General features: G+C 51.3%; 1 protein-coding gene across 1 annotated transcript; it reads right to left on the bottom strand.

The window, feature by feature from the left end:
- Nucleotides 1-2,390: 2,390 nt before the first annotated feature.
- Nucleotides 2,391-15,695, bottom strand: Plxnb3 (plexin B3). The gene is made up of 34 exons (XM_038316802.1): nt 14,640-15,695; nt 14,053-14,232; nt 13,254-13,382; nt 13,063-13,163; nt 11,905-12,034; nt 11,633-11,789; nt 11,435-11,543; nt 11,237-11,351; nt 10,982-11,107; nt 10,780-10,896; nt 10,402-10,495; nt 10,148-10,317; nt 9,783-9,934; nt 9,461-9,566; nt 8,510-8,640; nt 8,114-8,290; nt 7,820-8,015; nt 7,462-7,701; nt 7,201-7,362; nt 6,973-7,124; nt 6,785-6,885; nt 6,486-6,709; nt 6,154-6,332; nt 5,916-5,982; nt 5,193-5,520; nt 4,963-5,066; nt 4,769-4,865; nt 4,221-4,399; nt 3,913-4,073; nt 3,405-3,552; nt 3,172-3,236; nt 3,029-3,104; nt 2,825-2,899; nt 2,391-2,495 (listed from the first exon to the last, which is right to left on the bottom strand). Exons 1-34 carry the CDS (start codon nt 15,693-15,695, stop codon nt 2,391-2,393), a joined length of 5,709 nt encoding a protein of 1,902 aa, XP_038172730.1.
- Between the last annotated feature and the right edge of the window lie 11,533 nt (nt 15,696-27,228).

Here is a 27,228-nt window from a genome sequence, read left to right as displayed (position 1 = left end):
CTCAGCTGTGGGCAAGGTATGCAGCGGAGGGAGGGGCAGTGCACTGATGGCCGCCTTGGAAAGCCCAGCCCCTAGGCTGAACCCCTCTGTTTCACCCACACTCTAGAGACAGAGGGGACCACCAAGCTGGGATTATGGCAGTGACTCAGTCCCTAGACGGATTCCTCACAATCCAGGACCAGCCAAGGAAGACACCTACATGGAGATGAAGCAGTCTGGAGCTCCTACACCCTAGGACTGTGGTGAAAGGTTCCTATGAAAGAATGTAGTTGACATGGTGACCAGATACTTAGGCTGAGCTCTCTCTAAACGTGGTATGTCACTTGATGCTTTCTTGAACTTCCCACTTAACCCATGTGAGTACCTTTCTGGAGGTGACCCCTGGCAGTCCCATCTGAACCCCACTCTTTGTTCATTCTCAGCCCTGATTCCAGCTTTTTTGTAATTCACAGATCCTCCCAATACAGGTGGGAGCCCAGATCTCCCTTAAATGTTGCTGAGCAAGGGTCAAAGGCGAGAGCTAAAAACAACTCATTACTCCCATCAGAGGCAACAGGCCTGTCAGATCACTATTGACTTGTATAGCCGCCTACCGTTAGCTCCAGAGCTGGCCACCTCTACCTTAATGACTTTCTCCACCAAATTTGCAGGTACCTGCCGTGGGCCAGCCAGCTTTGCCACATCCACCAGGAGAACAAAAACCCTGCAGTTGTTGACCATAAGCTGCCTGGTAACCGGGGGATCCTGTGTCTCCTGAAGGATCATAAAGCATTAAATCCCCAGAAGCATTCAGGGCACACTGGAGAGTGCTATATACTGGCATGCTACAAAATGCTAGTACCTGGGGAAACAACTGAGACCCTTATTTGGAGTCTATGGTTGTCACTGGGGGAGTTCCAGCAAGGTGGACAAGTACTTTTGCGCTTTAGAAACCCCATTCTGGGACTTGGGAGAGTCTCTTCAGTTGATAGAGTGATCCCCAGTATGTATGAAGCCCTGGGATTGATTCCCCAGCCTGTCATAAACCAGTTGTGAAATGTGCCTGTAATCTCAGTACTCAGGAGGATCAGAAAATCAGGGTCATCCCCAGATACATAGCAAATTCAAAGCCAGCCTGAGATACGTGAGACCATATCTTTAAAAACAAAAATGGGTTGGAGAGATGGCTTAGTGGTTAAGAATACTGTCTACTATTGTTCAGGTTCAATTCCCAGAAGTCACATGATAGCTCATATGTCTGTAATTTCAGCTCCCAGAGGATCTGACACCCTCTTCTGGCCTTCCTGGACACCAGACATACAAGGGATGTATAGACATACATACAAGCAAAACATCCACATACATAACATTAAAATAAAAAAAGTTTGAGAGGGAGAGAGTCCACTCTAATTGCTTGTAGGTGAGAATAAAGGGCAAAAGTGAAGCTAGGAGGCCTACCAGAAAGTTCTGAAGGAAGTGGAGGGGGCTTGGCAGTGGCAATGCTTATTCCAAGGTAGACACTTTGTCCAGTGTCTTATAAAACAAAAGAACTGACCAGGTGGTGGTGGCGCACGCCTTTAATCCCAGCATGCGAGAGGTAGAGGCAGGTGGATCTCTGTGAGTTCGAGGCCAGCCTCGTCTACAGAGTGAGTTCCAGGACTGGCTCTATAGCTTCTGAGAAACCCTGTTTTGAGAAACCAAAAGAGAAAGAAAATAAAATAAAAGAAAAGAAAGAAGGAAGGAAGGAAGGAAGGAAGGAAGGAAGGAAGGAAGGAAAGAAAGAAAGAACTGGTACGGGTGGAACTGGCATAGATGGAGAGGACAGGACAGCCTTCCTGCAGGACCTGAGAGGTCAGGAAAGGAGAAACAGAGCAAAGTATGGAAGGCTTAATTACTTCTTTCCCCAAGAATGGCAAATTACAGCCATCACACCAAGAGCAAAAGTGAATAGAAGAAAGGCTTGTAGAGAAGCCTTTGCAGAGCCTGGATGTGTCTGGGGAGTAAACCCTGGTATTGGGAGAAGTAGCATCCTAGATCTAGAAAGTGGGGATATGGTGGTTCTCCCACAACCCTTGCTCATGCCTCTCAACTCAGCCCAGGGGGTACTGAGAGTTCACACTTGACAGGGAAAGGCAGAGGTGGCAGATTGGAACTGGTTTTTTTTCTTTTAAAGATGTGTTTCTATTTATTTCCAGATGTGATTTTCGAGCAAGCAAATAAATACAGAGGGAAGGAGGGCAGAGATAATTATAAATTAGAAAGAAGCCAGGTGCGCGGCAGTAGGCACTGCGTATAGTCTTGCTGACCCCTCCTCAGTCACTGCTTGGTCAGGGCCATACAGCACTTTGTTGGTGGATCCTGCTCACTGTTCTATAAGCTGGCAGGTCTCGGGTGACCACTGTGGCCCTCATTCACAGGTCAGTCACTTTGTTCTCCACCAAGGCAGCGATTTGCTGCAGGCGGCAAGCCAGCTGCATCTTCTGGGCCACGGGGTCCTCCTCCAGGGCACTGATAATCTGTCAGGGCAGTAGAATGTACCTGCCTGAAATCCCACTCCTCTGTCCATCAGCCCAGGGCCTTCTCAGTCCTTTCTCCATCTCAACAAGGGTCGGGGTGATAAAGTAGGAACTCTCCTGGAGACCTGTCCAGGGAGGCCCTGGTGGAAGCCAAGACTACTTCCCAGCCTGAGCCCTTTTCAGCACAGGATTGTTCCCTTCATTCCCTTTATTCGGATTGGGCCATCCCCAAACCTGTCCTCCCATCAGGGATATTCTGTGGGTCATTGTCTTAGCTAGACCTCCTCCAAGTGCCCTGCCCTCTCCCCTCCAGGGTGCTCTGGCCTCACCTGGTCATAATACCTGTGGATGTGGTTGTAAAGTTCTCGAAGAGCCTCCAGACAGTGGGGAGCAGAAGTGTAGTTCTGTGGGTAGCATGTTGGGGGCAGTGAGTCTCTTATCTCAGACCTTAAGACCCAAGGCTCTCCACTCCTACTCTGCCAGTTATTCTCCCCCTAAATGTGGAGGACTGGGTCCCCTGAGCCAAGCCTCACCCCAGAGAGTTCAGCCAGAGCCGAATTCATCTCCTGATAGCTTGCTGGAGAGCTCTGATGAATGTCCGCATAGTACCTGGAGAAGTCAGCAGGGTTAAGAGCCTGTATCCCTGATCCCCAGCCCCAAAGGCTCTGATACCTACTTCTCCACCATCTGCTTGTAGCGAGGGATCTCCCGGGCATAGAGGAGTTTGTTCACTGGGGAATCCTGCTCCGAGTAGAGGAGGTGAGAGGTGTAAATGGGGAGGTAGGAGAACAACCTACACCACCATCTCCTATCTCCACGATGCCATCCCTCTCAGCTCCCAGGCTCTGCACTGGGTTTTCCCCCAAACTTTTCTTCTATTTGCCTCTGGTACCCTGCTTATGCCCTCACCCGGCCCACTTTATGCTCCGAGACCATGCAGGAGTCGATGAAGGTCTGTGCAATGACAGCCAAGATGGCATCCTCGTTGTCTGACACCCGCACATCAAAAATGAGCTGGGGGTTCTTCAAGGCATTCACCCAGAATCGCAGCAGTAGGCTGGAGGTATAGGTCAGGTGTAGAGATGAGGCCTGGCCTGCCATTGTGGCCTCCTCCCCTCATACTTCAGCTCCCCACTCCTCCACATAGATAGATGCCTGTCTTGGAGCTGGGGACCTAGGTAGCAGGGAACTTAGGCTTTGTTTTCCATGGGAAGCTATCCTCACGGCCCATGAGCCTGAGCTTGGACCTTTCTATTAGTAGTCCAGGCTGGAGAATGAGAGCAAAAACTCAGGGTGATGCTGTAAAGTCCGAGTTTTTGTCTTGGACTTGCTACCCTGTCATGATGAGGACATGTCCCTCTGAAATTCAGTAGACCACCCATATGGTGGGAAGGAGAGAGGTCAGCAGGAAAGGTACCTGTTTGTCTTCCAAATATGCAGGGTCTCTGGATCTTCTATGCCATGTTTCTCTGCCAGCTCATCCAGGAAGTCAAATAGGTACTTAACAGCAATAGGCACAGGCCGGTTCACACTAAGAATAGCCTGGAAGGTGTCATCCACAAATTTCTGCAAGGTTCCCTGCGGGCAGGTCATGAGGACCATGTGAAGGCAGGGTGTGAAGGGGGCTAAACCCTGCTTCATCAGAACCATACCTCTTCCTCCTCAACTCAGTCACAATTCCTTGACAACTCTGTTCCATTGCCAGACTCCCCTAGCAGCACCAACCTTCATTGAAAGTAAACGGGTGAGATAAATTTCTGGAATGGCCTTGGCTCGTGCCCGTTCTCGTTCTCGTTCCCGGAGGCTGCTGCGCCGCACTTTGGCCTCTTCTGGCTCCTCAGTGGCTTTCACCAGGTGCCAGAGCCGAACTCCACCCTCCTCACCATCTTCCAGCATGGGGGTGTCTAAGAGCACAGAAGTTTGACCTCAGTCCAATGCTCCTGCCCTCAATATGCAACCTATGATGATGTAGCCCATACTTCTCTTGTAATGGAGTAAGGAAAGAGCAAGGGGGGAGAAGGTGAAGGACAAGGGAGAGGTTGCTCAGGAATTTGCTCATCCTGACATCCCATGCATCCAGAATTTCCACACCTTGGTTAAGCCTAGAGATTTGACTATCCCCCTGGCAAGAAGGGGTGGGAAACTCAAGTGAGGCACATAGCATGGCCAGGATTTTTGCTTCCCAGCCTGGTACTCTAGTGACTCTAACCCTGGACCACTCCAGCACTGCTGGTAGTCCTAGCAGCTGGGCATGTCTGGACCAAGGGACTCACTCTCTCCAGAGGGGCAGCCTGTCTGGCCCAGTCTCTGGGAGACAGTACCACCATTGTGCAGCTGAGGAATGAGCACCACTGTTGCTCCATCTGGGACCTGCAGGTGGGGAATGAGAGCAAAGGGGCGCCCTGCACATGTTAATTCTGGAGACAGCCCCTGCCCCTCTGCCCTGTCCATTGCTGCCCACCAGCACCTTGTAGTGTTGCAGGGTGTTGAGTCTCTTCCAGTGGTTTTGAGTCACAGAGGTCAAGTCCTCATCCGACAGGGTTAGGTGACCAGCTAGTCCTGAGCGCCACTCTAGAGGGACTCAGAGAAGCCCATAAGCCCACAGCCTGCTTCCTGAGTTCCTCATTAGCAGTGGCTGAGCAACTGCAGGTGTGCTAGGAACAGTGGGTAAGCAGGGAGTAGAGTTGGCTTTCTCACCAAGGTCTAGGGAGTGCACTGAAGGCCTCTGGGAGAAGGGGGTTCCCTTGTAGACTTGATCTAACATCTTCTCCTTGACTTGGGTTATGGTGTCTGTGTCAAGCACCCGGGCTGGCATTCGCTGCACCTCGCTGCTCTCTGCTGCCCCACAAGTCCCAGGTCCCACTAGTGCCATAAGGGTCAAAGGCCGGAACTCCACATCCTCTCGTAGCAGGTGGCTGTCATTCAGAGTCCGTTTTGCTTTGCCTGTCACAGCATCCACAGGGCCCTTGTCCACCTGGTACTTGATGGCTCGAAAGAGCATGTACAGTGGCTCACCAGCCACTTCCTACAACCATGAAGATGTGCCAGACATTGGCCACAGGGCCAGTGGACCCAGCAAAGGCCAGCAGAGGGCATAGTGGGCCTGGGAGAGGCAGTTAGCAGCCTATAGCAAGGATCTAAGCAAAGGCCAGCAAGCTAATCAGGCCCCTGGGCTGGGCCCCAAGCCCTTTTTGTCCCTGCTCAACAGTCAGCTGGAGAAGGAACACAACAATGCCTTCCCTTATCCAGCACTCTCATGGATCCACTGAGCAGAGAAAAGGATCCCATGACCTGACCTTTATTTGATGGCCACCCCAAGTCTCAGCTGGGAGCCTTGGGGGATTTGGGTGGCAGTTATAGAGACCATAAGCAGACAGAAGTTCTTAAGTGCTGGGGAGGCATGTTAAAAGCACCACTCACCTTTAAGAAGGCATAGAGACAGATGGATAGCCAGTTGGTGAGCAGCTTCTCTACCATTGTCTCCGTCCTGTGTGAAGAAGACCCCAGGGCCTTGGTGAGGATAATCCTAAAATCCTCTCTGACCCTACTCCCGGAGTTCCTGGCTCCCAATCTCAGGGCCAGATCCCACTCAGTATATATTGGGAATGGGTCAGAGGTGAACCCCTGCCCCTGCCCCCATACCCAGGCCAAAGCCAACCTGCGTAACATGAGCTTGGGGTTCTTGTGTACATAATGGGCTGCTAGGTCACCAAGCAGAGTTCTCATGATGTCGGTCAAGTACTCAAGCTTGCTGTGCAGAGCCAGGGACAGCAGTGAGGCCACATGGCAGCGATCTCTCTGGGAGAAGCTTGGCTGCTCCTCCAGAGTGTGGATGAGCTAGACAGGGAGTTGTCATTCACTCCACAAAACCCCATACCCTCCCTATTTCTGTGGTTAGGTCTCTATCGGAGTCTGGCAATCCCCAGCCCCACCTCCCTACCAGCTGAGACTCCCCTACCCTGCAGTCCCCACCATCCATGTGGTTCTCACTGTGAGAAGAAAGAGCTTGCTGTTGAGCAAATTGGAGAGCTGTGTGAGGCCCTGGCGCATGGTGGCATGGCAACCTTCTTCCTCGGGCCCTTCAAGCCCCGGCTGCAGTGGGCAGCCTCCATGACCGGGAAAGAAGGCACGCTCAGCGTATGTCCGGTAATCCAGAAAGGGTATTCCACTGGCCTCTAGGTCACTGGTGAGGTCTGTCATCTCAGTCATCAGGTCTGCAGGCCAGACCCATCAAGATGTGGGTTCAGGACTGGTGGATGCCCTGTCCTCCCACCTGTACCCCCACACACCTGTGAACTCCTTGCGACACTGGTCACCCACACCAGTCTCCAGGTTCTCCAGCTGCACCAGCACCTTCTGATAGTCTCTCAGGGCCTGCTTGCTCTTGTGCCTGGATCCAGAGACCAGGCATCAGCCACAGGCCCAGATAGACGTCTGGCCTGGGACCTGCCATGTGCTGGAGAGGAAGCAGCCTTACCTGTACATGAGCGTGAGGAGGAGCACCGTGGAAATCAGCACAGTAGCACCCAGGCTCAAGCCCACCTGGGCCTCCACAGGGAAGGTGGACATCGTGGGCTCTACTTCATACTGGACAGGGCCCAGAGCCAGGCGCACATTGCCCATCTGCACCTAGGGGAGCAGGGCTCCTGAGCATGGACCTGCGGCACAGCATGCTGCTGGTCCACCGGGACAGACTCACACTCACCACGAACTGTGGCAGGGTGCCTGAACCATTGGCCGGCTGAGGGGCGAGGTGGGGTGGCTCACAGTACAAGTGAGTAAGCGTCAGTGTCTTCACCAGGCACTCTCCATCCCCAATGTGCACCCTCACCTCCTCCTTGCTGATCCCCAGGTTGAGGCCCTCGCCCTGGGACACATAGCAGAAGCCTGAGCTTGTAGGACTACCACCCCCATCCTCCTCAGGATGGTGAGTGCCCAGGCAGTGGCACACTGGTGGCACACCTACCTCCACATCCAAGATGTGGCCTGGCTTGAGGCGGTAGGGGTGAGTGAGTCCATCATGACTGAGTGGAACCAGGCGAGGGTTAGGCTGGTACAGAAACCCCTGGCCCCCACTAGCACTGGCAAAGTCTACTTGCATGTTGTCTAGGGCAAAGAAGACCCGCTTTGGGAGGGCCCCATCCGGCACCGCTGGACTGTGGCACAGGAGGAGGCTAGATGAGTTGACAGAGCACAGAGTAGAACACTGGAGGGGCAGGGGATACAGATCAGTGAGTGGTCTTGGTGATCCCCCGTCCCCGTCCCCTCACCAAGCATTCCCTGGGGTTGACCCTATTCTCTGCTTGCGGTGGTAGGGGACTCACCTGTAGCACACCACTCTCAAGCTGGATACAAGCCTGGGGATCTGCAGCAGGGGCACCACAGCGCCTCCTTGGGTTTACATCCTGGCCCTGGACCCCCAATGCCTTTACCTGGTCCTCATCCTCCAGCCACACAGACAGCAAGGGCTGCCACACGGCATCTAGGCCTACACCCCTGACTCGAATCAGTCGTCCACCCCTGTGCCAGGATACAAGTCAGAGAGTTGAGAAGATCTAGAGTAGCTCAACCCTAATACCCTCTCTTTTCAGTTCACTGCGGGATGGGCAAGTACTCACCCCCGGAAGCTGACACTAGGCTCTGCTGCCACCAGCTGGGGATTGGCAGTATATCGAAATGGGGTGGCGAGCAGTTTGCGCTCAACATGGCCAAAAACCACAAGAACTGCTGCTTCTCCTGGCTCTGCTTGGGGCATGGTGTGGCATATGATGGCTTCAGGACACACAGGCTCCTGGCTGCAGGGGAAGGGATAGTCTTACTTTGGGCTCAGCCCTAGACCTGGCCCAATTCTTCAGGAAGAGAACTACTTGCTTCCCTCATCAGGAGCAGAGGTTACTAGTACCACTTCTTTTAAAATTTCAACAAAGCCTTGAATCCACTGCCCCATCGTATAGGATGGTCCTCCATTTGACAGTGGTCAGGCCTGGAGCAGGTGACCTGGGTTGGATACTTACATGAGGCAAGGTTGGTCACCCACAAAGGCACTGATGTTGCCTCCTGTCTGGAGGTACTGCCCATGGATGGTGAGCTGGGTGCCCCCTGACTGGGGGCCCCACTGAGGACTCAGGCTCAGCAGGACAGGGTCCTAGGGAACAAAGTAGGTTGGGGTAGACACAAGGCCCATCCTCAAGGCCCCCAACTTTGACTTATTGGTTTCTTGAGTCAGGGGCTTCAGTTGATTGTACCCTACTTCTTGAAGTGCCATACCTTTCTTCTGCCTTTTTTGCCTAGGCTATCTCCCCTCCTGTATGTCCCTGCCTTTGCCATCACCTTCTCCCTCTTGAGGCAGGTTACATCTGGGCCTCACAAGTTCTAAGTTCTAGGATCCAGTCACCAACTTGGGGTACTTCAGCAAAACTTGCTCTAACCCTCATACGTTCACCCTGGGCTTTTCTACTCCACAGTAGTCCAACCATGTGCCAAGGGCTCAGGCTAGCATCTTCTTCCAGGGCTGCAACAAGTTTTGCGTGCCCTTCACCCTGGGTGTCTGCTGTTCTTGCTTCCGCTCTGCCTACCTGCCTCCTGGACAGCTGCCAGGGACAGTGTCCCTGTCAACACAACACTGCTCCCAGCTTGCTTTCCACTGAGATCATGCAGTTTCCTTCTTGGACACAGCAGCAGCGCTTCCTGCTGCTCTTGGATCTCATTTGACATCTTTTTAAAAAAGATGTATTTATTACATATACAGTGTTCTGCCTGCATATATGCCTGCACACCAGAAGACGTGTGTATCTCATTATAGGTGGTTGTGAGTCATCATGTGGTTTTTTGAAATTGAACTCATGACCTCTAGAAGAGCAGCCAGTGCTCTTAATCTCTGAGATTAATATGTCAGCCCCTAGTTTGACATCTTTACATAGTCCTTCTCCCCACCATATTAGGACCATCTTAGGGGAGTTACTGACCTGGTAGACAAAGTGCTGGGTTGAGATGCCAGGAGGACGACTCTTAATGGTGACTTGGACAGGCCCAGCAGTGCCATTGGGAGCAGGAGATGTTATACACACAATCCTGGTGAATCAAGGTCCAGTTGCTGGCTCAGGCCCTGGGGGAGCCGGTCAGGGGCTGCCTGGCCTGCTCTTCCTCTACCTTTAATTTCCCTTTTGTGCTCTGACTCAGGCCCTCACATGTCTTGACTGCAAGCTTCCCCTCTCTCTGGGTAACCAGTTTCTGAAGGCCTACTCCAAAGAGCATCCCTACCCTCCACAGCCTGTTGAAGCGCCTCACCGAGCAGAGATGCGGTAGAGAGAAGGGTCAGGGTTGCAGGGCTGCCCAGCCACAGTCACAGCATTTTGCACGTCATTAAAGGCCTGGCCCAGGTTGGAACCTAGGATGGTGATAGCCAAGCCACCTTCTGGGGGACCAGTCAGGGGTTCAATCTGTAGCAGAGAAGGATGGTAGATAGGATCCCCCACACCCACGTCTCACTCTGCAGGGGTGGTGCCCAGTCAGCCAACTACTGGGAAATGTCTAGACCAAACTACTAGGTACTGGGAGTTCGAGGCAAGCAGCTTTACATGGGGGAGTATTGGACAGTGGAGGCAGGGACCTTGGGGAGTGGAAGCCAGGAGCTACAGAGGGGAGAGTCTCACCACATCAATGGTGGGTGTAGGGCATAGCTGTTCCACAGCATCTGGTGGACACAGTGGCCCATAGCGGCAGGAAGGCTGGCCGTCATCACACCACAGACAGCTTAGGCTTCCATTGGCTGCCTGGCAATGGCTGCAGTCAGGGTGACCCACGGCACAGTCATACAGAGTCACTGGGGAAAGTGGGGCAACATGTTGATCCACTGCCCATGAGTCTCATATCCTGCCCCCACCTGCCTTGTTACCTCAGGGCTCACCATGAAGATCACGGGCATTGTCCAGCCGCTGGATGTCACCTCTGGTTACATAGATGGGCACTGGGAGCTCCCGCTGGGACATAGACGGGTGGAACTATGGACAGAGGGTAGGATCAGGCTTGACTCCCCCACTTGGGACATCTCTGCCTCCAACTTTGTCCAGAGCACCTCCTTAGAATGGGCATGATTATCCTCTACATCTCTAAGCAGAGAGACAGAGGCTGCAGGCACCCTGCTCCCTGATACATGCCCAGGGCACCCAGAACAGAGTGGGTTTTTGTAAGTAAAGGTAAAAGGAAGAAGGACTAAGCAGAGGTGTGTGTATGTGTGTGTCTTTGAGTGTAGTGGGGCTGCCTAAGACATCAAGCAGCCTTTTACCTGCTGGGCCTGGCAATGAATGAGGCTAGAGTCCCTGGATATTTCCTCTAGGGAGGCAGGCAGCTTCTGCAGTTTTCCAGGCAGCTCTAGCCAGCAGTAGTATAAGGCAGGCAGACCCTGAAAGATGCAGATGCCATAACGTCAGGCTGTGAACACTGTCTACTCTCCCCTCATTTATGCCCTCATTCGCCTGACTACTCACTTGGAAATAGTGAAGGTTCTGAATGTGCAGGGCTAAATGGCTCTCCCAGCCCACGGGCACCAACTGAGGACTTGCTAGGCCCTCAACCTGGGGACAAGCCCCTGGGCCACGAACCTGGATGTCCACCTAGGGAAAGGACAGCCTTAGCCCTTCAAAATTTCATGGGATCACTCCTCGGTGGTTCTGATCCTGTCCTGCTGGGGTGACCTTCTGGGATGATCAGGTGCAAAGAGTTTGCATATTGGTCATACCAACCTCCTGGGCACTGTAGACAGTCTTCTCACCCTCTGGGCAGCGCTCTCCATATACACAGCGGCTGCTCTGGGGGCACCAGTGGCACCGCCACAGGCTGCCCACACAAGTACGACACCTGGAGGGGCAGGGGTGTTCTAAGGCTGCATACCATCTGGGATTTCCACCCTTACCCATCAAGAGTCAGATCCAGGAACTCACGGGGCAGCCACTTCCAAGGCCTGGACAGCGCTGCAGTCATAGAAGGAGAAGGTGGTGGCTGCTACAACCACATCCTCAAACATCAGGGCCAGGGGCAAGGTGACATGATCTGCAAGGGGACAGTGGTGGCAGAGAAGGTCTTGTAGCTCCTGCCTGCTCCAGTTCCGCCCTAGTACCCCTACTCAAAGGTCCACTCACCTGAGCCTGGAGGGTTAGGTGGCACCTGATCTCCAGGAGGGGTGACACAGACCACATGGGGCCCTTCCACCTGAGCAAGACTGTCATAGTCCCCAAAAGAACAATGGAAGTATTCATCCATAGCCAGGGTGGGCAGCCGGGGAACAGACAGAGTGACCTATGACACATGAGAGGGAAACAGTGGTAAAAGTGGACAGGAAGCAGCTAAGAACGTGTTTCCACAGACAATGGCCACACTGGCTAAAAGACCAGCAGTGTAAGTGCCTCCTCACCTGGCCCTGTTCCTGGCGCGGGTGCTGGGCTGGTAGCAGGCTCTGGATGTGAAGGCAGTAGTTGTCTTCATAGCTCCACAGCCACTGGTTTGGCTGGGCTGCCCGTCCACACTCGCCCCTCCGAGTACACCTGCCAGGCAGGAGCCCATTGGTTCACCAAGTGAGTCTCAGGCTTCCTGGCATGGGGTTTGGAGGATGCTGGCTGGAGCACAGTAAGGAGGAGGCTTGAAGGGAACATAGGACTTCATGGCCAGGGTGCAGGCTTTAGCTTTAACTGGGAGTAAGAGGAAAACCCTTCCTTTCTCCCTCTTTCTCTCTCTTCCAACAATGGCCATGTCTCCCAGGTTGGCCTCAAACTTTACTAGTAGCTGAAGATGACCTTGAATTTCTTTCTTTCTTTTCATTTTTTTTTTTTTTTTTTTTTTTTTTTTTTGGTTTTTCGAAACAGGGTTTCCCTGTAGTTTCTAGAGCCTGTCCTGGAACTAGCTCATGTAGACCAGGCTGGTCTCAAACTCACAGAGATCCGCCTGCCTCTGCCTCCCAAGTGCTGGGATTAAAGGCGTGCGCCACCACTGCCCGGTTTGTTTTTGTTTTTTTGAGACAGGGTTTCTCTGTGGCTTTGGAGCCTGTCCTGGAACTCACTCTGTAGACCAGTCTGGCCTTGACCTCACAGAGATCTGCCTGCCTCTGCGTCTGCCTCGGTGCTGCCACCACCCCGCTGACCTTGAATTTCTAATCTTCCTGCCTCTATCTCCCAAGTGCTGGGATTATTGGTATATACCACCCTGCCTAGCTTAGACGTGCTAGGAGTTGAACCCAGAGTTCTGTGCATGCTAGGCAAACACTCTACTAACTGAGCTGTATTCCTGGCCCACATTTCAGGTTTACATAAATGAGTTCTGGGCTCATAGCCCAGGATGGAGGAAAGCTGGAGTGAACCAAGGAACACCAGCGGCAAGTCACAGGTCCTGGGAAGGGTGTCAGCGGCCTGGCCTGAGGTAGGATTACTAGAATGAGAGGTGAACAGTGACCCAATGAACTGAGATGGGATTAGGGACCCCAGCAACACTGAGCCAAGTTGGCACACCCTACATTTGTTTCTGTGGACAGCTTCCTGACTCCCAGCACCTGTTGGTTCAAGTCTGGGCCCATGCTCACCTGCCTTGAAGGATGCACCAGCCACACAGTGGGTCCCTAGCCTGGAGACAGGTGGAGCAGTTGGGGAATTGAGGACAGGCAGCCACAAGAATCCGATCTACCTGAATGCACAGTGAGGGAGAAATAAAGATGGGTTACAAAGATTCAGGTCACTTAGAGACATTCCACTCAACCTCAGAGACAGGCCTTACCTGCTGGGCAGTCAGGACATAGAGGTGGTCTCCACTACTATCTACCAGCAGGTCAGGCATGATAGCTGAGCCTGGGGACCCCACTTGCTGGGAATGGTATATCTGGCCTTGGGAGCTGTTTAGGAAGACCTGGACAGGAGTGCAAAGATAGGACTGGGCAACTCTGCCAAGCCAAGGCCAGCTCTCTTGATGATTTAATGCTGGCCACTGAAGGGCACATGCTTTCCTGTCTCCTTTATAGGAACATAAAGACTGTCAGGAAGTAGCCTGTTCCCCAGAGTCAGATGCCCTTCCTGCTAGGCCACCAAGATATAGACATGCCACTTTCTCTCATTCAGGTTAAGCCACTCTTTAGGAACTAACAAGGCTGGGGCAGCAAAAGGTCCCTGGCTGAGGTTCTTGAATATCAGGCCATTCTGCCACATGAGAAGGCACCTATAGAGACAAAAAGTTCACTGGGAAACAGGGTTTGTTTTAGAGAGACTCCTGAATCCAGGCTACTTCTGAGCATCAGGTCCTCTGGGCCTGTTTACATATCATCTCCACCCACCTTCAGCACCAACCCCATTGTTTAGAGAAGGCACAGTTGCCTCCAAGGTTTCCTGGGGACTAGAGCAGGAGATGGATCCTACCAGATGTCCAGGTTCAATGAAGCCTTCTGACCCACCAGTAGGGCACAGCTGAGAGGTGGCATGTCCTGAGCCACAGATGGTGGGGCCACCTGGACAAGCAGCAAAGCCAGGCACAGCCTGCAAGTGTAGAGGCCATCCAAGAACACCGCCATGGGTCAGGATCTCACCTTATGTAGCTGGCCCTGGGTGTCTCCCAAGAAGGCTATCGTGTGCCCATCTGCCTGGAGAGCAGCCACTGCACTGATGGGCTGGCCCAGCTGCAGTAGAGGCTGGGCCTCCAGGGCTTGACGGCCTGCGATGGGGCTGGGGGTGTGTTCATCACCACAGGGATATGACTCAGGGGAGTCCTGGATAGGCAAGGTATAGATAATCAATACCCAGGAGTGGCCGGCAGGCCCTCCCCTGGGAGCAGCTAATACCCCACAGTCAGTAAGATAGGAGCCGGGAGGAATCAGGGACCAGAGCATCCTGGCCAGTATGGTCTGGAAGGCTGGTCCCCAAGCATCACAACATCACAATTTGTCCCACAGAGGAAGAGAGATAGAAAGAAACAGGCAGAGAGCATGTTGGAGCTTGGAGACAGAGCCCTCTGCTACCTATTGATATACCTAGATAAGAGGTTAACCAGGAGCTATTCCTGGAGAGCACCCATGTCCCATATCACAGAGAAAGAGGGCTGGCAGGGCAGAGCAAGGAACAGAAATTGAAGACAGAACCCCTTTTAATATTTGGGAACCAGGCTCTCATCACTCACGGGAGGCAGAGTAACGCAGCGGGATGTGACACCATACTCCACAGTGGCTTCTTCCATGCCACTGGGCCCCTGACCACCAGTGGTATAACAAAGTCGCCTGGCCTGTTCCATATTCTTGTCCAGGTCAGCTAAGGGAAAGGCACACAGGGCTGACTGTGCCTGAGTTATGCCTGCTGCAAATGCACCTAGCAATGTGTCCGGAGAAAGGAAGGCAGCTTGGATAAGGCCCTGGCCATGGCAGGCAAGGGGCACTTCCACATAGGAGTAAAGGTTGACATCTCCAAGGCAGACGCGAGCTACATAGGAGCGATACTCAGCCTGGGCCCGGGCCCCACGGCGACGGAAGACAAAGTAGGCAGAGTGGGCATCAGAAAAAGCCCCCACATAGCTATTGTTATAGTCTGAGAAGTCTCCCACCACGAGTCGTCCCAGACCTTCGCTGGAGAAAGGCTGTGGCCCAGCCAGCTGGCGCACAGTTAGGGGCGGTACCCCAGCTGACAGCTTGCCTGCCAGGCCCCTGGCCACCAGCAGGAGGTCTTGGCCTGGCAAGGGCACCACTAGGCCCACTGTGGTTACTCCGGGGGTATTGGCAGCCACAAACTGCCCATCACCAGGGTCTTCAGCCTGGTACAGCACTTGAGCCACATCCCCAAGGCTCCGCTTCTCACATACACCTTGCCTCACTTGCCCACAAGCCACCAGCTCTTTGGCCCTGGTGCTCACCAGCAAGAGTTGGTTGGCATTATCAGTGAGCTGGGCCTGTGGGCACTCAGCCAAGTCACGGAAAGGCACACAGTCAGGACTGTCGATGACAGGGCCAGTGACAGCCACAGCCTCCATCTTCAGCTCAGGGCTGAGCTGGAAGAGGTGATTCACCGCACCCACGTAGAGTGTGCCCTGGCCTGGTGCCAGTACCAGGTGGTTGAAGCTAGTGTTGGGTACAGAGAAGCGATGGGCTCTGGTTAAGGGCAGCAGCAGCAGGAACAGCAGCAGAAGGTGGAGGGTGAAGAGAGGCCAGGGAGCCATCACAGGAACCTGGAGGAAGTCAGCCAGCATGAGACCTGACGGGAGAATGCTGAAGGTACTCCACTCCCCAACAGACAGAAGCGGGCAAGGGAGAGAATAAGAACTAAACTGGGAAAGAGAAAGGCCATGTGGGGGGGATAGAGGAGGAGGGGGCACAGAGAGAGGCAGTCAGGGAGAGGACAGAAAGGACAAAGAAAGAGACAGGATGGGGATGAGGGTATACAAGGAAAGAACTCTTACCTTCTGCTTTATAGGCATGTGAACTATAAAGGGGACAAGTCCTGAGAAGCCACATGGGCATGGTAGAGGAACTCTGAGTGACAGAGAGGCAGGAAAGGGGAGTGACATGGGGGAAGAAAACCACATCTACAGGGCAACTGAGTATGGTCACCCAGACAAAGAAAGGCAATATGGGGACAAGAGGAGCCGGGCAATCATGTGTCAATGGAGGATACCCATGGCAAAAGGGAGAAAGAGAAAACCCATTCTAGGCAGTCAGAATCAACTGCATGGAGGGACCCTAACTAGCTCAATGACACAGTCAATGAGAACTTTGGCTTCTGGTGAAGATGCAATCAGGTACACTTACCCCCAAAACAGTAATGAACAGGTGGACAGGGATAGGGCCTTAGACCACCACTGGGTGGCCCGCGTAGGGGTGGCAGGAGAACTTCCAGCCAACCTGGAGGGTGCTGGGGAACTCTGGGGCACCAGGAGTCAGCTCAGGGTGCCAGAGTGAAGGACCCCAGCAGCTAGAGTCTGTGGAGCCCTAGCTCCAGCAGGTTCCTCAGTGTAGGAGCACTGATGAGGAGAGCCATGAGAGAAAGGTCAGAGAGAGCTTGACTGAAGTAGAGGACAGGGAGTAGGGAAACGTTGTGAGTGGAGGGGACCGTGAATCTAAGACACTGAGGGCAAGGACCAGCTCCCAGGTCCCCTCCAACCCAATAGCAGTCAGCAACAGTCATTGACCAACTGCCTAACTAGGTGACATTAAGACAGATTTGACCCTGAGTAGAGTTCCAGAAAGAAGGACAGGGCTGGTGACATATCCTGAACTGAGCTGGGATCGGTACAGCTAGCTAGTCATTTGGGCATGTGCCAGCCAGAAGCCACATATTGCCATTCAGAAAGATCCCAGGTCCCATTATCTTGACAACACAGATAGGAAAGACCATTTCCTCTAGTGTCCATGTGTCCCTGTGACAGAGTTGAGTGTGTGTAATGGGGTAGATGAGGTTGTTACCCAAGAAGGCAGAGGATATGAAAGCTCCCTGCAAGGCTGCCCTATGCCTAGCCTGGGCAAACTTATCCCTTTCTGCATCTCTCAGTGACATCTTTGGGGACACAGGGCCCAGACACTTACCACCACTATGGAGTGCAGAAATGGGGTCTCCTCACATCAGCTGCTTCAGAGTAGTGGCGATGGGTACAAGATGGTTGTGGGGGTCATTGTCCTGAGTGGGAGGGATACAATCGAGGCTCAGCCCCATTCATGCTGGTCCTGGGGGAGGAAGGAGACAGGGGAGGGGGCAAGGGCCTGGCGACCGGGCTCCACCACAGCTGGGAGCTTTGTCAATAGTGGCCTGGCCAAGGCAGCCCTGCCTCCACCCCAACAATGCCCCCTCTGTCCAGAGGCACAGGCCAGGGACCCACTATCTGGTGCTCTTACCCCCACTAGGGCTGTTCTAGCCAGGGAGCTCCCTGCCACTCCCCATCTCCAGGGAGACACCCCCTGGGATGTAGAGACAAAGGGACAGGGTTTCCTTGAGTCAGTTCTCCCTATATGGCCCACAACTCTTGTTCCAATGCAGAGTGCTCCCCCCCCCAAGTTTCCCTGGGTCCCTGTAAAGAACACAGGGTAGCCCTTAAGCCCCCACCACAGGGCCAAAGGGGCTGAGCCCCTGAAATGCCAGCCTTGGCCTCGGTAGCCTTGGTACTGGATGAAGTGCCAGTTTCAGCTGTCAATGCCTGCCTTTGTCCAGGCTAAGGCAGAGGAGGCGCTGACAAAGACAGCCCATGAAGAAGACCTTCTCCCCCGCCTCCTGGCCTGAAAGAAGATTGTCCCCACCCAGCCCTACCCCCAGGACTGGCAAAATTGTGCCAGTTACAGTGTGGTAGTGGGGAAAGCCAGCAGAGGATGATGAATGGGAGGGGCTGAGGCAGAGGGACCACAGGGGACTTTGCCAGAATTGAGCCCTGGCTTCAGACATGGGACAGGAAGGTCCTCCCAGGGAGGGCCTTTCACCAAAGGAGGGAAGGAAGTGGCAGTAGCAGGTGGCTCCCCTGCTGCTCTCGTAAGGCAACTTTAGGACCAGCTAACTTTAAGGCCCACAGTACAGGGACATATTTACTCAGCTTAGGGCTTTTGCTACTCCTATAGCTCACAGTCGCATGGCAGCAAGCTCTTGGGTGAAGTGGCAGGTGGCTGTTGCCATCTAGCAGAACCAGTTGGTTGGCTGTGGGAGTGGGGGAGTCAAGAGGCAGCCTCCTTACATTGCACCCATTCCAGGCTAGTGCCTGCTCTCTCATCTTGGGTCAGAAGTCCTGGTTCTCTCTGTTCTAGCTTCAGTGCTAAGGCCCCGCTAGGAGATACCATGCCTGCAGGTATCACACAGGTGTCACTGTGAACCAGATTGGTGTCTGATGGCCTTTGCTTGACTCTAGCTAGTCAGGCTAACAGATTCTAGCTTTTCCCTGTCCTTAGCAGCCCTGAAGCGTGTCCTTATACATGGTGTCCAAACAAGCCCCGAGCTCCTACCTACCTGGTGGGCCACCAATGTTCTGAGGAGCAGTTGCTTACCCAGGAGGGGTCTCAGTGGAGCTCCAGTCTCCTGCCCCACAATGCAACTGTGCCCAGCCCAACACATACCAGTGAGCCCAGGCTGAGAGCCCAACCCATCCTGATCCGCCCCTTTGTCTAGCAACAGACGGCAGGCTTTTACTCCCCTTTGCTGACTTCAGCAGGTGCAGTAGAGGACTGGCTATAGGGACCTGACTGGAGCTGCTAAGACCAAGTCACTGCCAAGGTGGGCATTTCCTAGCCTCCAACGAAGTGCCCATTGACCATCCGTCTAGAGAAACAGAAATATCGAATGATATTAACACATTTTGTCCTTCCAGTGACTCCAGAAAGAGCTTTGGTCATTTCCTCCGGGCAACAGATGGTGGGGGGTGGGGGGAGGGGCAGCAGCGCAAGGGAAGTTTCATGGCTAGTAAGTAGCAAAGCTGAGAGTTATCTACAGGGTTCCAACCTGTATCCATCTGGCCATGTGGTCTTGAGCTGTGAACCTTGGCAGGCAGAGAGCAGGAAAGAAAGGGATGACATGCCCCTGTTCTGTACTTGTCCCCTGACTGGAACATAAGATTGGTAGAGGGTGGACTTCAAGGGTGCAAAGGTCAGTAAGTCATGGTCACAGCTGCTAAGCTCCAGAACTTGAGCTTGCCTTCCCAGACTTTCTCAACAGCTTTGTATTTGATCAAGTACAAACCTAGAGCCCTGGTATGAAAATTGGGGGGAGGCCTGTATTAGGGATGCTACTATAACCATGGAAAGAAACAAATGCATTGCAGATGTGTTTGGGGGACCATAGGATTTTTTTTTAAAGACAGGGTTTCTCTGTATCTTTGGAGCCTGTCCTGGAACTAGCTCTTGTAGACCACACTGGCCTCGAACTCACAGAGATCCACCTGCCTCTGCCTCCTGAGTGCTGGGATTAAAGGCGTGCGCCACCACCGCCCAGCTAGACATAGGATCTTGAAAGCCTGGTACTGAATAGATGCAGGTGACAAAGACGGGAGAATTCAGGACTTCTACCCTGGGATGTCCTTTCTCAACAGGCTGGTCATCAGAGAGAGTGCATGGAGATGAGGAAGAAAGATGGAGGAACCCACAAACAGGGGGACATGGCTAATAAGGCCTTCTGGATATGGGGTGACAGCTTGGCTTTTGGGGTGACAAATGCTGATGGTGGTTCACATAGAACGTTTCCAGTCAGTGCTGTTACACAGAGAAATTCTGTCTTGAAAAAAAAACAAAATATAAGAAAAGAAAGTTCCTAGTCAGAGCAAATATAGTAAGAGCCTATTCAAACACACACACATACACACACACACACACACACACACACACACACACACAAAGAAAAAAAACAGAAACAAGGAAAGGGGGTGGAGGGAGACAAAAAAAAGGAGGGGGAAGGATGGACAAGCAGCCTCATTCTCTGTAACTGCACATGGAAACAGCCTGCACAGGATCCTTTCATGCCCCTGAGCAGACAGGAGCAGCTGCAGCTGGTAACATCAGTGACCTATGTTGACTTTGACCCAAAAGGAACTATGCTGCTACAATCCTGCATAGGGCTTGTCCCTCTTACTAGTACCCTTTGCAGATGGGTCACCCTGCTCTATATGAGTCCTCCACAGACCAGCTGTATGCCACTCATTTATAGGTAGGGAGGCAGCCTCTACTGGTCTGGTGCCATCTCCTGGCTGTGTGCTGCTGGCAAGGGACTCACTGGTCAGAAGAGATATGGACTTCCTGCCTCTCCCTCCCACTTCCACTGTACAGATGTGGTGTCCTCAATACAACCAATGCACTTGGCATTTTAAAAATATTTTATTTTGTGGGTTGCAGTGGCGTGTGGCTTTAATCCCCAGCACTCAGGAGGCAGAGACAGGTGGATCTCTGTGACTTCAAGACCAGCCTGGTCTATAGAGCAAGTTTCAGGACATAATCCAAAGCTACAGAGAAACCTTATCTTGAAAAACAAAAACAAAAAAAGTTATTTTATGTGTGTTTTGCCTGCATGTATGACTGCGCCCCACGTTTGTGCCTGGTGCCTAGAGAGGTCAGAAGAGGGCATCAGATCCCCTGAAAGTACAGTTCCAGACAGTTGTGAGCTGCCATGTGGGTGCTGGGAACAGAACCTGGGTCCTCTGCAAGAACAGCCAGTGCTCTTAACTGCTGAGCCTTCTCTCTAGGCCCAACATTTAGCACTTTTTTTTTGGTTTTTCGAGACAGGGTTTCCCTGTAGTTTCTAGAGCCTGTCCTGGAACTAGCTCTTGTAGACCAGGCTGGCCTCGAACTCAGAGATCCGCCTGCCTCTGCCTCCCGAGTGCTGGGATTAAAGGCGTGCGCCACCACCACCCGGTACATTTAGCACTTTTTCTGAAAAGGGGTCTTACTACATAGCCTTTGTTGGTTTGGGACACAATCTGTAGACCACGCTGGCCTCTAACCCACAGAAATCCTCCTGCTTCTGTTCCCTAAGTGCTGGGATTAAAGGTGTGTTCTAATCTACCTGGCAGAGATGGAGTTTGTGAAAAGATGTTAATGTGGATTTTAAGCACTAGGGTTAAGAGAAAGAAAGACACAGAAGAAAGTGATCCACACCAGAGAATGTAAACACTAAGTTGGGATTTCTCTCTCTCTCTCTCTCTCTCTCTCTCTCTCTCTCTCTCTCTCTCTTTCTCTCTCTCTCTTTCTCTTTATCTCTTTCTCTCTGTCTCTCTCTCTCTCTCTCATTGTCGTTTTGTTCGATTTGGTTTGGTTTTTTGAGACAGGCTGTGCAACAGCCCTAGCTGTCCTGGAATTCATTTTGTAGACCAGGCTGGCCTCAGACTCAGAGATCTGCCTACCTCTGCCTCCCAAGTGCTCAGATTAAAGGCATGTGCCACCACCTGGCTTCTTGTTGGGGTTTATGTTGCCTTTCTTAGACTACTAGTTTCTTTTTCTTTTTTGAGACAGAATCTTACATAGATCAGGATAGCCTGAAACTCACTGTGTAGCCAAGGATGACTCTGAACTTCTCATCTTAATTTTTCCATCTCCTGAGTACTGAGATGACAGGTGATTTAATAGGGTAGAGGGTAGCACCACAGTAGAAGCCCTCTGGAGTGCGGGGCCTGCCAATGCCCATGGGACCAAGATTGGTGATGCAGCTGACCCCTCGGCCATCAGGAATGAGTCACTTCTCAGCGACTGTGTCTTCAGATCAATCTACATTCGATTTAGGGAAGCCTCACCTCTTTGAGATGTGGGTCTAGAGAGAGACAGACAAAGAAGAACTCAGTGAGGAGGACCAGGGCAAGAAAGTGGGAGGGAGGGGCTTAATAACACCACTTGCCTCTGGCAGCACAGAGAGCTTGAACTTGGCTTTACATAGGTCCTCCATCAGATGTTCCTTATTCTTAGGCGTGATTCAGGTGGACATGATGGCCTGGACAGTGAGACCCCTGGCCGTGGTGACCTGAGGCTTCCCTAAGGCACTGCGAATACCTGTCTGGGGGCCTAGATTGGAGATGACATTGAGGTCAGAGCTTGAACAGCCTTCAGAAGATTGTCTCCAAGGTCTCTTAGGGTAGCCCATATAGGCAACAGGGTGAGGTCACTCCAACTGAGTGTGCTGTTTGTATACCAGGGGGAAAGGGGTCAGGTCAGCCTAATTGTTCTTGTGCATGTGTGTTGGGTGTTCGAAATAGAGACAGGGTTTCTCTGTATATAGTCCTGGCTGTCCTCTAACTCACTCTGTAGATCCTCCTGCCTCTGCCTTCTGAGTGTTGGGATTAAAGACCTGTGCCACAACTGCCTGGCTTCTATGTATATTTAATGCCAGTATTCAGGAGGCAGAGGCAGGCGGATCCCTGTGAGTTCGAGGCCAGCCTGGTCTACAAGAACTAGTTCTGGCCTAGTGGTGGTGGTGCACGCCTTTAATCCCAGCACTCGGGAGGCAGAGGCAGGTGGATCTCTGTGAGTTCGAGGCCAGCCTGGTCTAGTAGAGCTAGTTCCAGGACAGGCTCCAAAGCTATAGAGAAACCCTGTCTCAAAAAAAAGAAGGAAAAAAGAAGAACTAGTTCTGGGACAGGCTCCAAAGCTACAGAGAAACCCTGTCTCGAGAACCCCCCCCAAAAAAACATGCTCTTCAAGATGGCCTGGATTAGAGTCCTAGAAACACACAGGACAACTCATGACTGTAAGTGCAGTTCCTGGGCATCCAATGCCCTCTTCTGGCCTTCATGAGTACCAGGTGTGTACATGGTATAAAGAAATACATGCAGACAAAACACCCATATACGTAAAAATAATAAAATTAAAATTAAAGCAATAACAACTATTTATGTGTAGTACGAAAATTTTAATTTAATTAAAATATTTCCTTTTTAATTACATGTATGCTGAGGGAAGTGTAGGTGGCTGAAGATGGTATCTGATCCTTTCAAGCTGGTGTTAGAGGCAGCTGTGAGCTGAGCTGTCTTCCCTAAGAGCTTTTTGTGCTCTTAGCTGATGAACCATCTCTCCTGCCCTGAACTTCATTCTTTTGCATGTAGGTATCTGCTTTCCCTGAAACTATTTGTTTTAAGCTCCCTAAAAGTATTTTGGAAAGAATTGTCCTTTTCTAGTTTGTAGCTTTGGTATCCCTGTCAAAAGTCACATCTCCCCACTTCCTGGGGAGATGTCTGTACTCCTATCGTGTTCCATCAGGTCCTGTGTTGTTCTTTTTTTTTTTTTTTTTTGTTTTTTCTTTTTCGAGACAGGGTTTCCCTGTAGTTTCTAGAGCCTGTCCTGGAACTAGCTCTTGTAGACGAGGCTGGCCTCGAACTCAGAGATCCGCCTGCCTCTGCCTCCCGAGTGCTGGGATTAAAGGCGTGTGCCACCACCACCCGGCCTGTGTTGTTCTTTAAAAAAATGCTATGGAGTCCCAGGCGGCAGCTATAGGCAGGCAGAAATGCTGTAGGTCCCAAATGGTGGTAGTGGGACATGTGGCGGCAGACAGCGGGCCCTGAGAGCAGCCAGTCCCAGGCAGAGATGGCTGCCGTTCCTGAGCAGTGGCTGGTCCCAGGCAGGGAGACACATGGCGGGTGGGCAGGAGACAGAGACATGGATAGACACGACATGCAGAGTGAGGTTGAATATTTATTCAGGGGGTTATGGGGGGGAAGGGAGAGGGGGGGAGAGAGGGGGGAGGGAGGGAGAGGGACAGGGAGAGGGGGGGGGGAGGGGAAGCGGAGAAGTGGGGAGAGAGGCAGAAGCAAAACTGCCTCTCCAAGAGGAAGACGGAAAAGAGAGCTAGCTCAGGCTGGAAGCTGAAGATCAGCCTGCCTCAGGGGATGGGGAGGGAGTGGATGTGGCTTGTCTCTTTTTTTTTTTTTTTTTTTTTTTTTTTAAATATTTATTTATTATGTATACAATATTCTGTATGTGTGTATGCTTGCAGGCCAGAAGAGGGCACCAGACCCCATTACGGATGGTTGTGAGCCACCATGTGGTTGCTGGGAATTGAACTCAGGACCTTTGGTAGAGCAGGCAATGCTCTTAACCTCTGAGCCATCTCTCCAGCCCCGTGGCTTGTCTCTTAAAGGGGCCAGGGACCAAAACCATAACACTCTGTCATCCGGTACTTCACTGTAATAGATGTTATGCAGCAGCATTTGGAATCCAAGAAGTGTTTTCCCACTCAGTATTGCTTTTCCAAAATTAATTATTTGGAGGTGTCTCTTTTGGTTTTGTTCTTGTATGTGTGTGTTTTAGGTAGGGGAGCATGCTGGCATTTGAACCAGGGGTTTACACACATTGCAGTACAAACTCTGGTGTTTTGAGGCAAATTTTTGGAAGAGAAACAGGGTCTCTTTCTCTGAAACTCAGATTGACCTGGTAGCTGCCCAGGCTGACCTTCAACCTGTGATATTCCTTGCCTCTGCCTCACAAAGGCTGACTATAAAATGTCAGCACACCTTTTTACCTCTTTTCTTAAAAATGGTACTGGAGCTTGAAAGCCTCTTGCATAGTAGCTGTTAACCAATGCCACATCATTTTAAAAACTCCATTTTTATTAAACAGTGACAATTCCCAAAACTAAGTAATCTGTTTTCCAAAAGTAAAGTAACTTGTTTTTCTAGATTCTTGCCCTCCCTGTCCCACTGATCCCACCCCTAAAGGCTTATCTGTCACCTGACATTCTTTAACTCAGCACTCACTTTAGCTCTCCAGCTATTCCTATCTACAGCAATCCAGGAGGCAAAGCCAGGGAAATTTTCAATCCTCTTTTCTGCCCTACAACTTATCTAGCCTAGAAAAAGATCTGCAGGCTGTGTGGATTGTATAGTAGGGATCCACCTTCCTCAGGTCTTTTTCTGAACAAAGCCTGGACTAGAGCTAAATTGCTCCTTCCCTTGTCTGTCTTTCCTTCCCACCAAATTTATGGCAGGCAAGTGCTCTACCACCATTGCTTTCACTTGTGACACATTCTTACTGTTCTTACTGCGTTCACCACACTGGCCTCAAACTCACCACACCTGGCTTCAGTCTTTTTATATTTTAATTTTCTTCTTATTTATTATTATTGTTATTTGAGACAGGGTCTCACTATGTAGTGCTGACTGTCGTGGAACTCCCTCTGTAGACCAGGCTGGCCTCTAATTCACAGAGATCCTCCTGTCTCTGCCTCCTGAGTGCTGGGATTAAAGGCGTGCGCCACCACACTAGTTGTTTTTCTTTTAATTTTCTTTCTTGCTTCTTTCTTGCTTTCTTTCTTTTTCGAGACAGGGTTTCTCCTTAGCTTTTGGTTCCTGTCCTGGAACTAGCTCTTGTAGACCAGGCTGGCCTTGAACTCACAGAGATCTGCCTGCCTCTGCCTCCCTAGTCCTGGGATTAAAGGCGTGCGCCACCACCGCCCAGCAAGTTTTTAAAAAAATACTTTGTTGTTTATTTAAGTCATATCCTTCCACAATAAAAGAATGGAAGATCAGTATGGTAGCTGTCATTCAGCACAAGAAAAGGTATGCTTAAAGTTTTATCTTCAGTTTTAGTCTTTGACAATATCTTTTTCAGATAAAGGCGTTGGTAATGTTGGACTCTAGTATCCAAACACTGAGGAGGAGTCACCCCCAGAGACCACCTCTCACACCACAGCCAAGCCGATGCAAAGGCATGAGGATTTTATTAATTCTGTCATGACAGGGTCCCTTAGCATTCGGGAAGCCGAGAGACCCCGACTAGCTCGTACAGACTACTTTTAAAGGAGAAGGCCATAGAGCAAGGGGGGTTGTGATTGGATTATTCAAAAGTGCTATTACCAATAATTGGCTGGAGAGCTGTTGCCTGATCAGATGAGGTAAGAGGTCATTTTGACCCCATTTCCCAGGGGACTGAATCAAAACTTATGTTTATGGGTAATTGTTCAGGAACTGAGTATGTGCACGTGTAGCTGTTAGGTCCTTGGTTCCCAGGGGAGGAGGAGGCACTATGGCACAGAGGCTGAGAGGGTTCAGAATTGTCAGAAATGGCTTCAGAATTGTCTTAAAGTCTTACAGTGGCACAGGCCTTTAATCCCAGCACTCAGGAGACAGAGGTAGGCGAATCTCTGTGCGTTCGAGGCCAGCCTGGTCTATAAGAGCTAGTTCCAGGACAGGCTCCAAAGCTACAGAGAAACCCTGTCTCAAAAACCAAAAACAAAACAAAACAAAAAAGCACTATCTTTTCAGAGACATGTCCTACTGTGAGGTTTCTCTATTAGCATACTTTTTAATTTTTAAAGATTCTTTTTATTTTATGTGTATGAGTGGTTTATCTTCATGTATGTAAGCAGAACATGTACACACAGGGCCCAAGGAAGCCAGAAGAGAGCACTGGAACCTGTGGAGGTGGAGTTACAGATGGTTGTGAGCTGCTTTGTAGGTTCTGGGACCCAATATGGGTCCTCTGCAAAAGCACTAAATGCTCTTAACCTCACAGTCATACCCTTGCCCTTAAAGGATTTTTTGTTTTCTCTTTCAATTTTTCTTATTTTATCATGTTTGCATGTGTATATGTGTGTGAGAGAGAGAGACAGAGACACAGAGAGTGATATGAAAATCAGAACAACAAAATTATAATTTTTTTCTATTTTTTCGAGACAGGGTTTCTCTGTGTAGCCCTGTCTATCCTGGAACTAGCTCCTTAGACCAGGCTGGCCTTGAACTCACAGAGATCCGCCTGTCTCTGCCTCCCAAGTGCTGGGATTAAAGGCGTGTGCCACCACTGCCCAGCTAAAAAGTTTAACTTTTAGACTGTGTAGTTGAAGGATACTTGTTCGTTCCCAGCAGCCCAGACCTGAAATAATTACACAGAAACTATATTAATTACAACATTGCTTCATCAATAGCTTAGACTTGTTTTTTTCCTTTGGGTTTTTTGAGACAAGGTTTCTCTGTGGCTTTGTTGCCTGTCCTAGAACTAGCACTTGTAGACCAGGCTGGCCTCGAACTCACAGAGGTCTACCTGCCTCTGCCTTCCGAGTGCTGGGATTAAAGGCATATGCCATCACCACCCGGCCTTAGCTTAGACTTCTTATTAACTAAGTCTTACATCTTTTTTTCTTTTTTTAATATTTATTTATTATGTATACAATATTCTGTCTGTGTGTATGTCTGCAGGCCAGAAGAGGGCACCAGATCTCATTACAGATTGTTGTGAGCCACCATGTGGTTGCTGGGAATTGAACTCAGGACCTTTGGAAGAGCAGACAATGCTCTTAACCTCTGAGCCGTCTCTCCAGCCCCCTAACTCTTACATCGTAAATCAACCCAT

This window comes from Arvicola amphibius, chromosome X, assembly GCF_903992535.2.
Source record: "Arvicola amphibius chromosome X, mArvAmp1.2, whole genome shotgun sequence".
In the NCBI taxonomy this organism is placed as follows: domain Eukaryota; kingdom Metazoa; phylum Chordata; class Mammalia; order Rodentia; family Cricetidae; genus Arvicola; species Arvicola amphibius.
Note: the sequence above shows the minus strand (reverse complement) of the source record. Positions and strands in the feature narration are given on the sequence as shown.

Excerpts from the sequence above, each read along its gene's own strand:
- Plxnb3 (XM_038316802.1), bottom strand. The coding sequence starts at position 15,695 with ATGCTGGCTGACTTCCTCCAGGTTCCTGTGATGGCTCCCTGGCCTCTC. Across the intron at positions 4,866-4,962 it reads ACACCCTGCAACACTACAAG|GTCCCAGATGGAGCAACAGT; the intron begins GTGCTGGTGGGC and ends CCCCACCTGCAG. Across the intron at positions 3,237-3,404 it reads CGGAGCATAAAGTGGGCCGG|GATTCCCCAGTGAACAAACT; the intron begins GTGAGGGCATAA and ends TACTCGGAGCAG.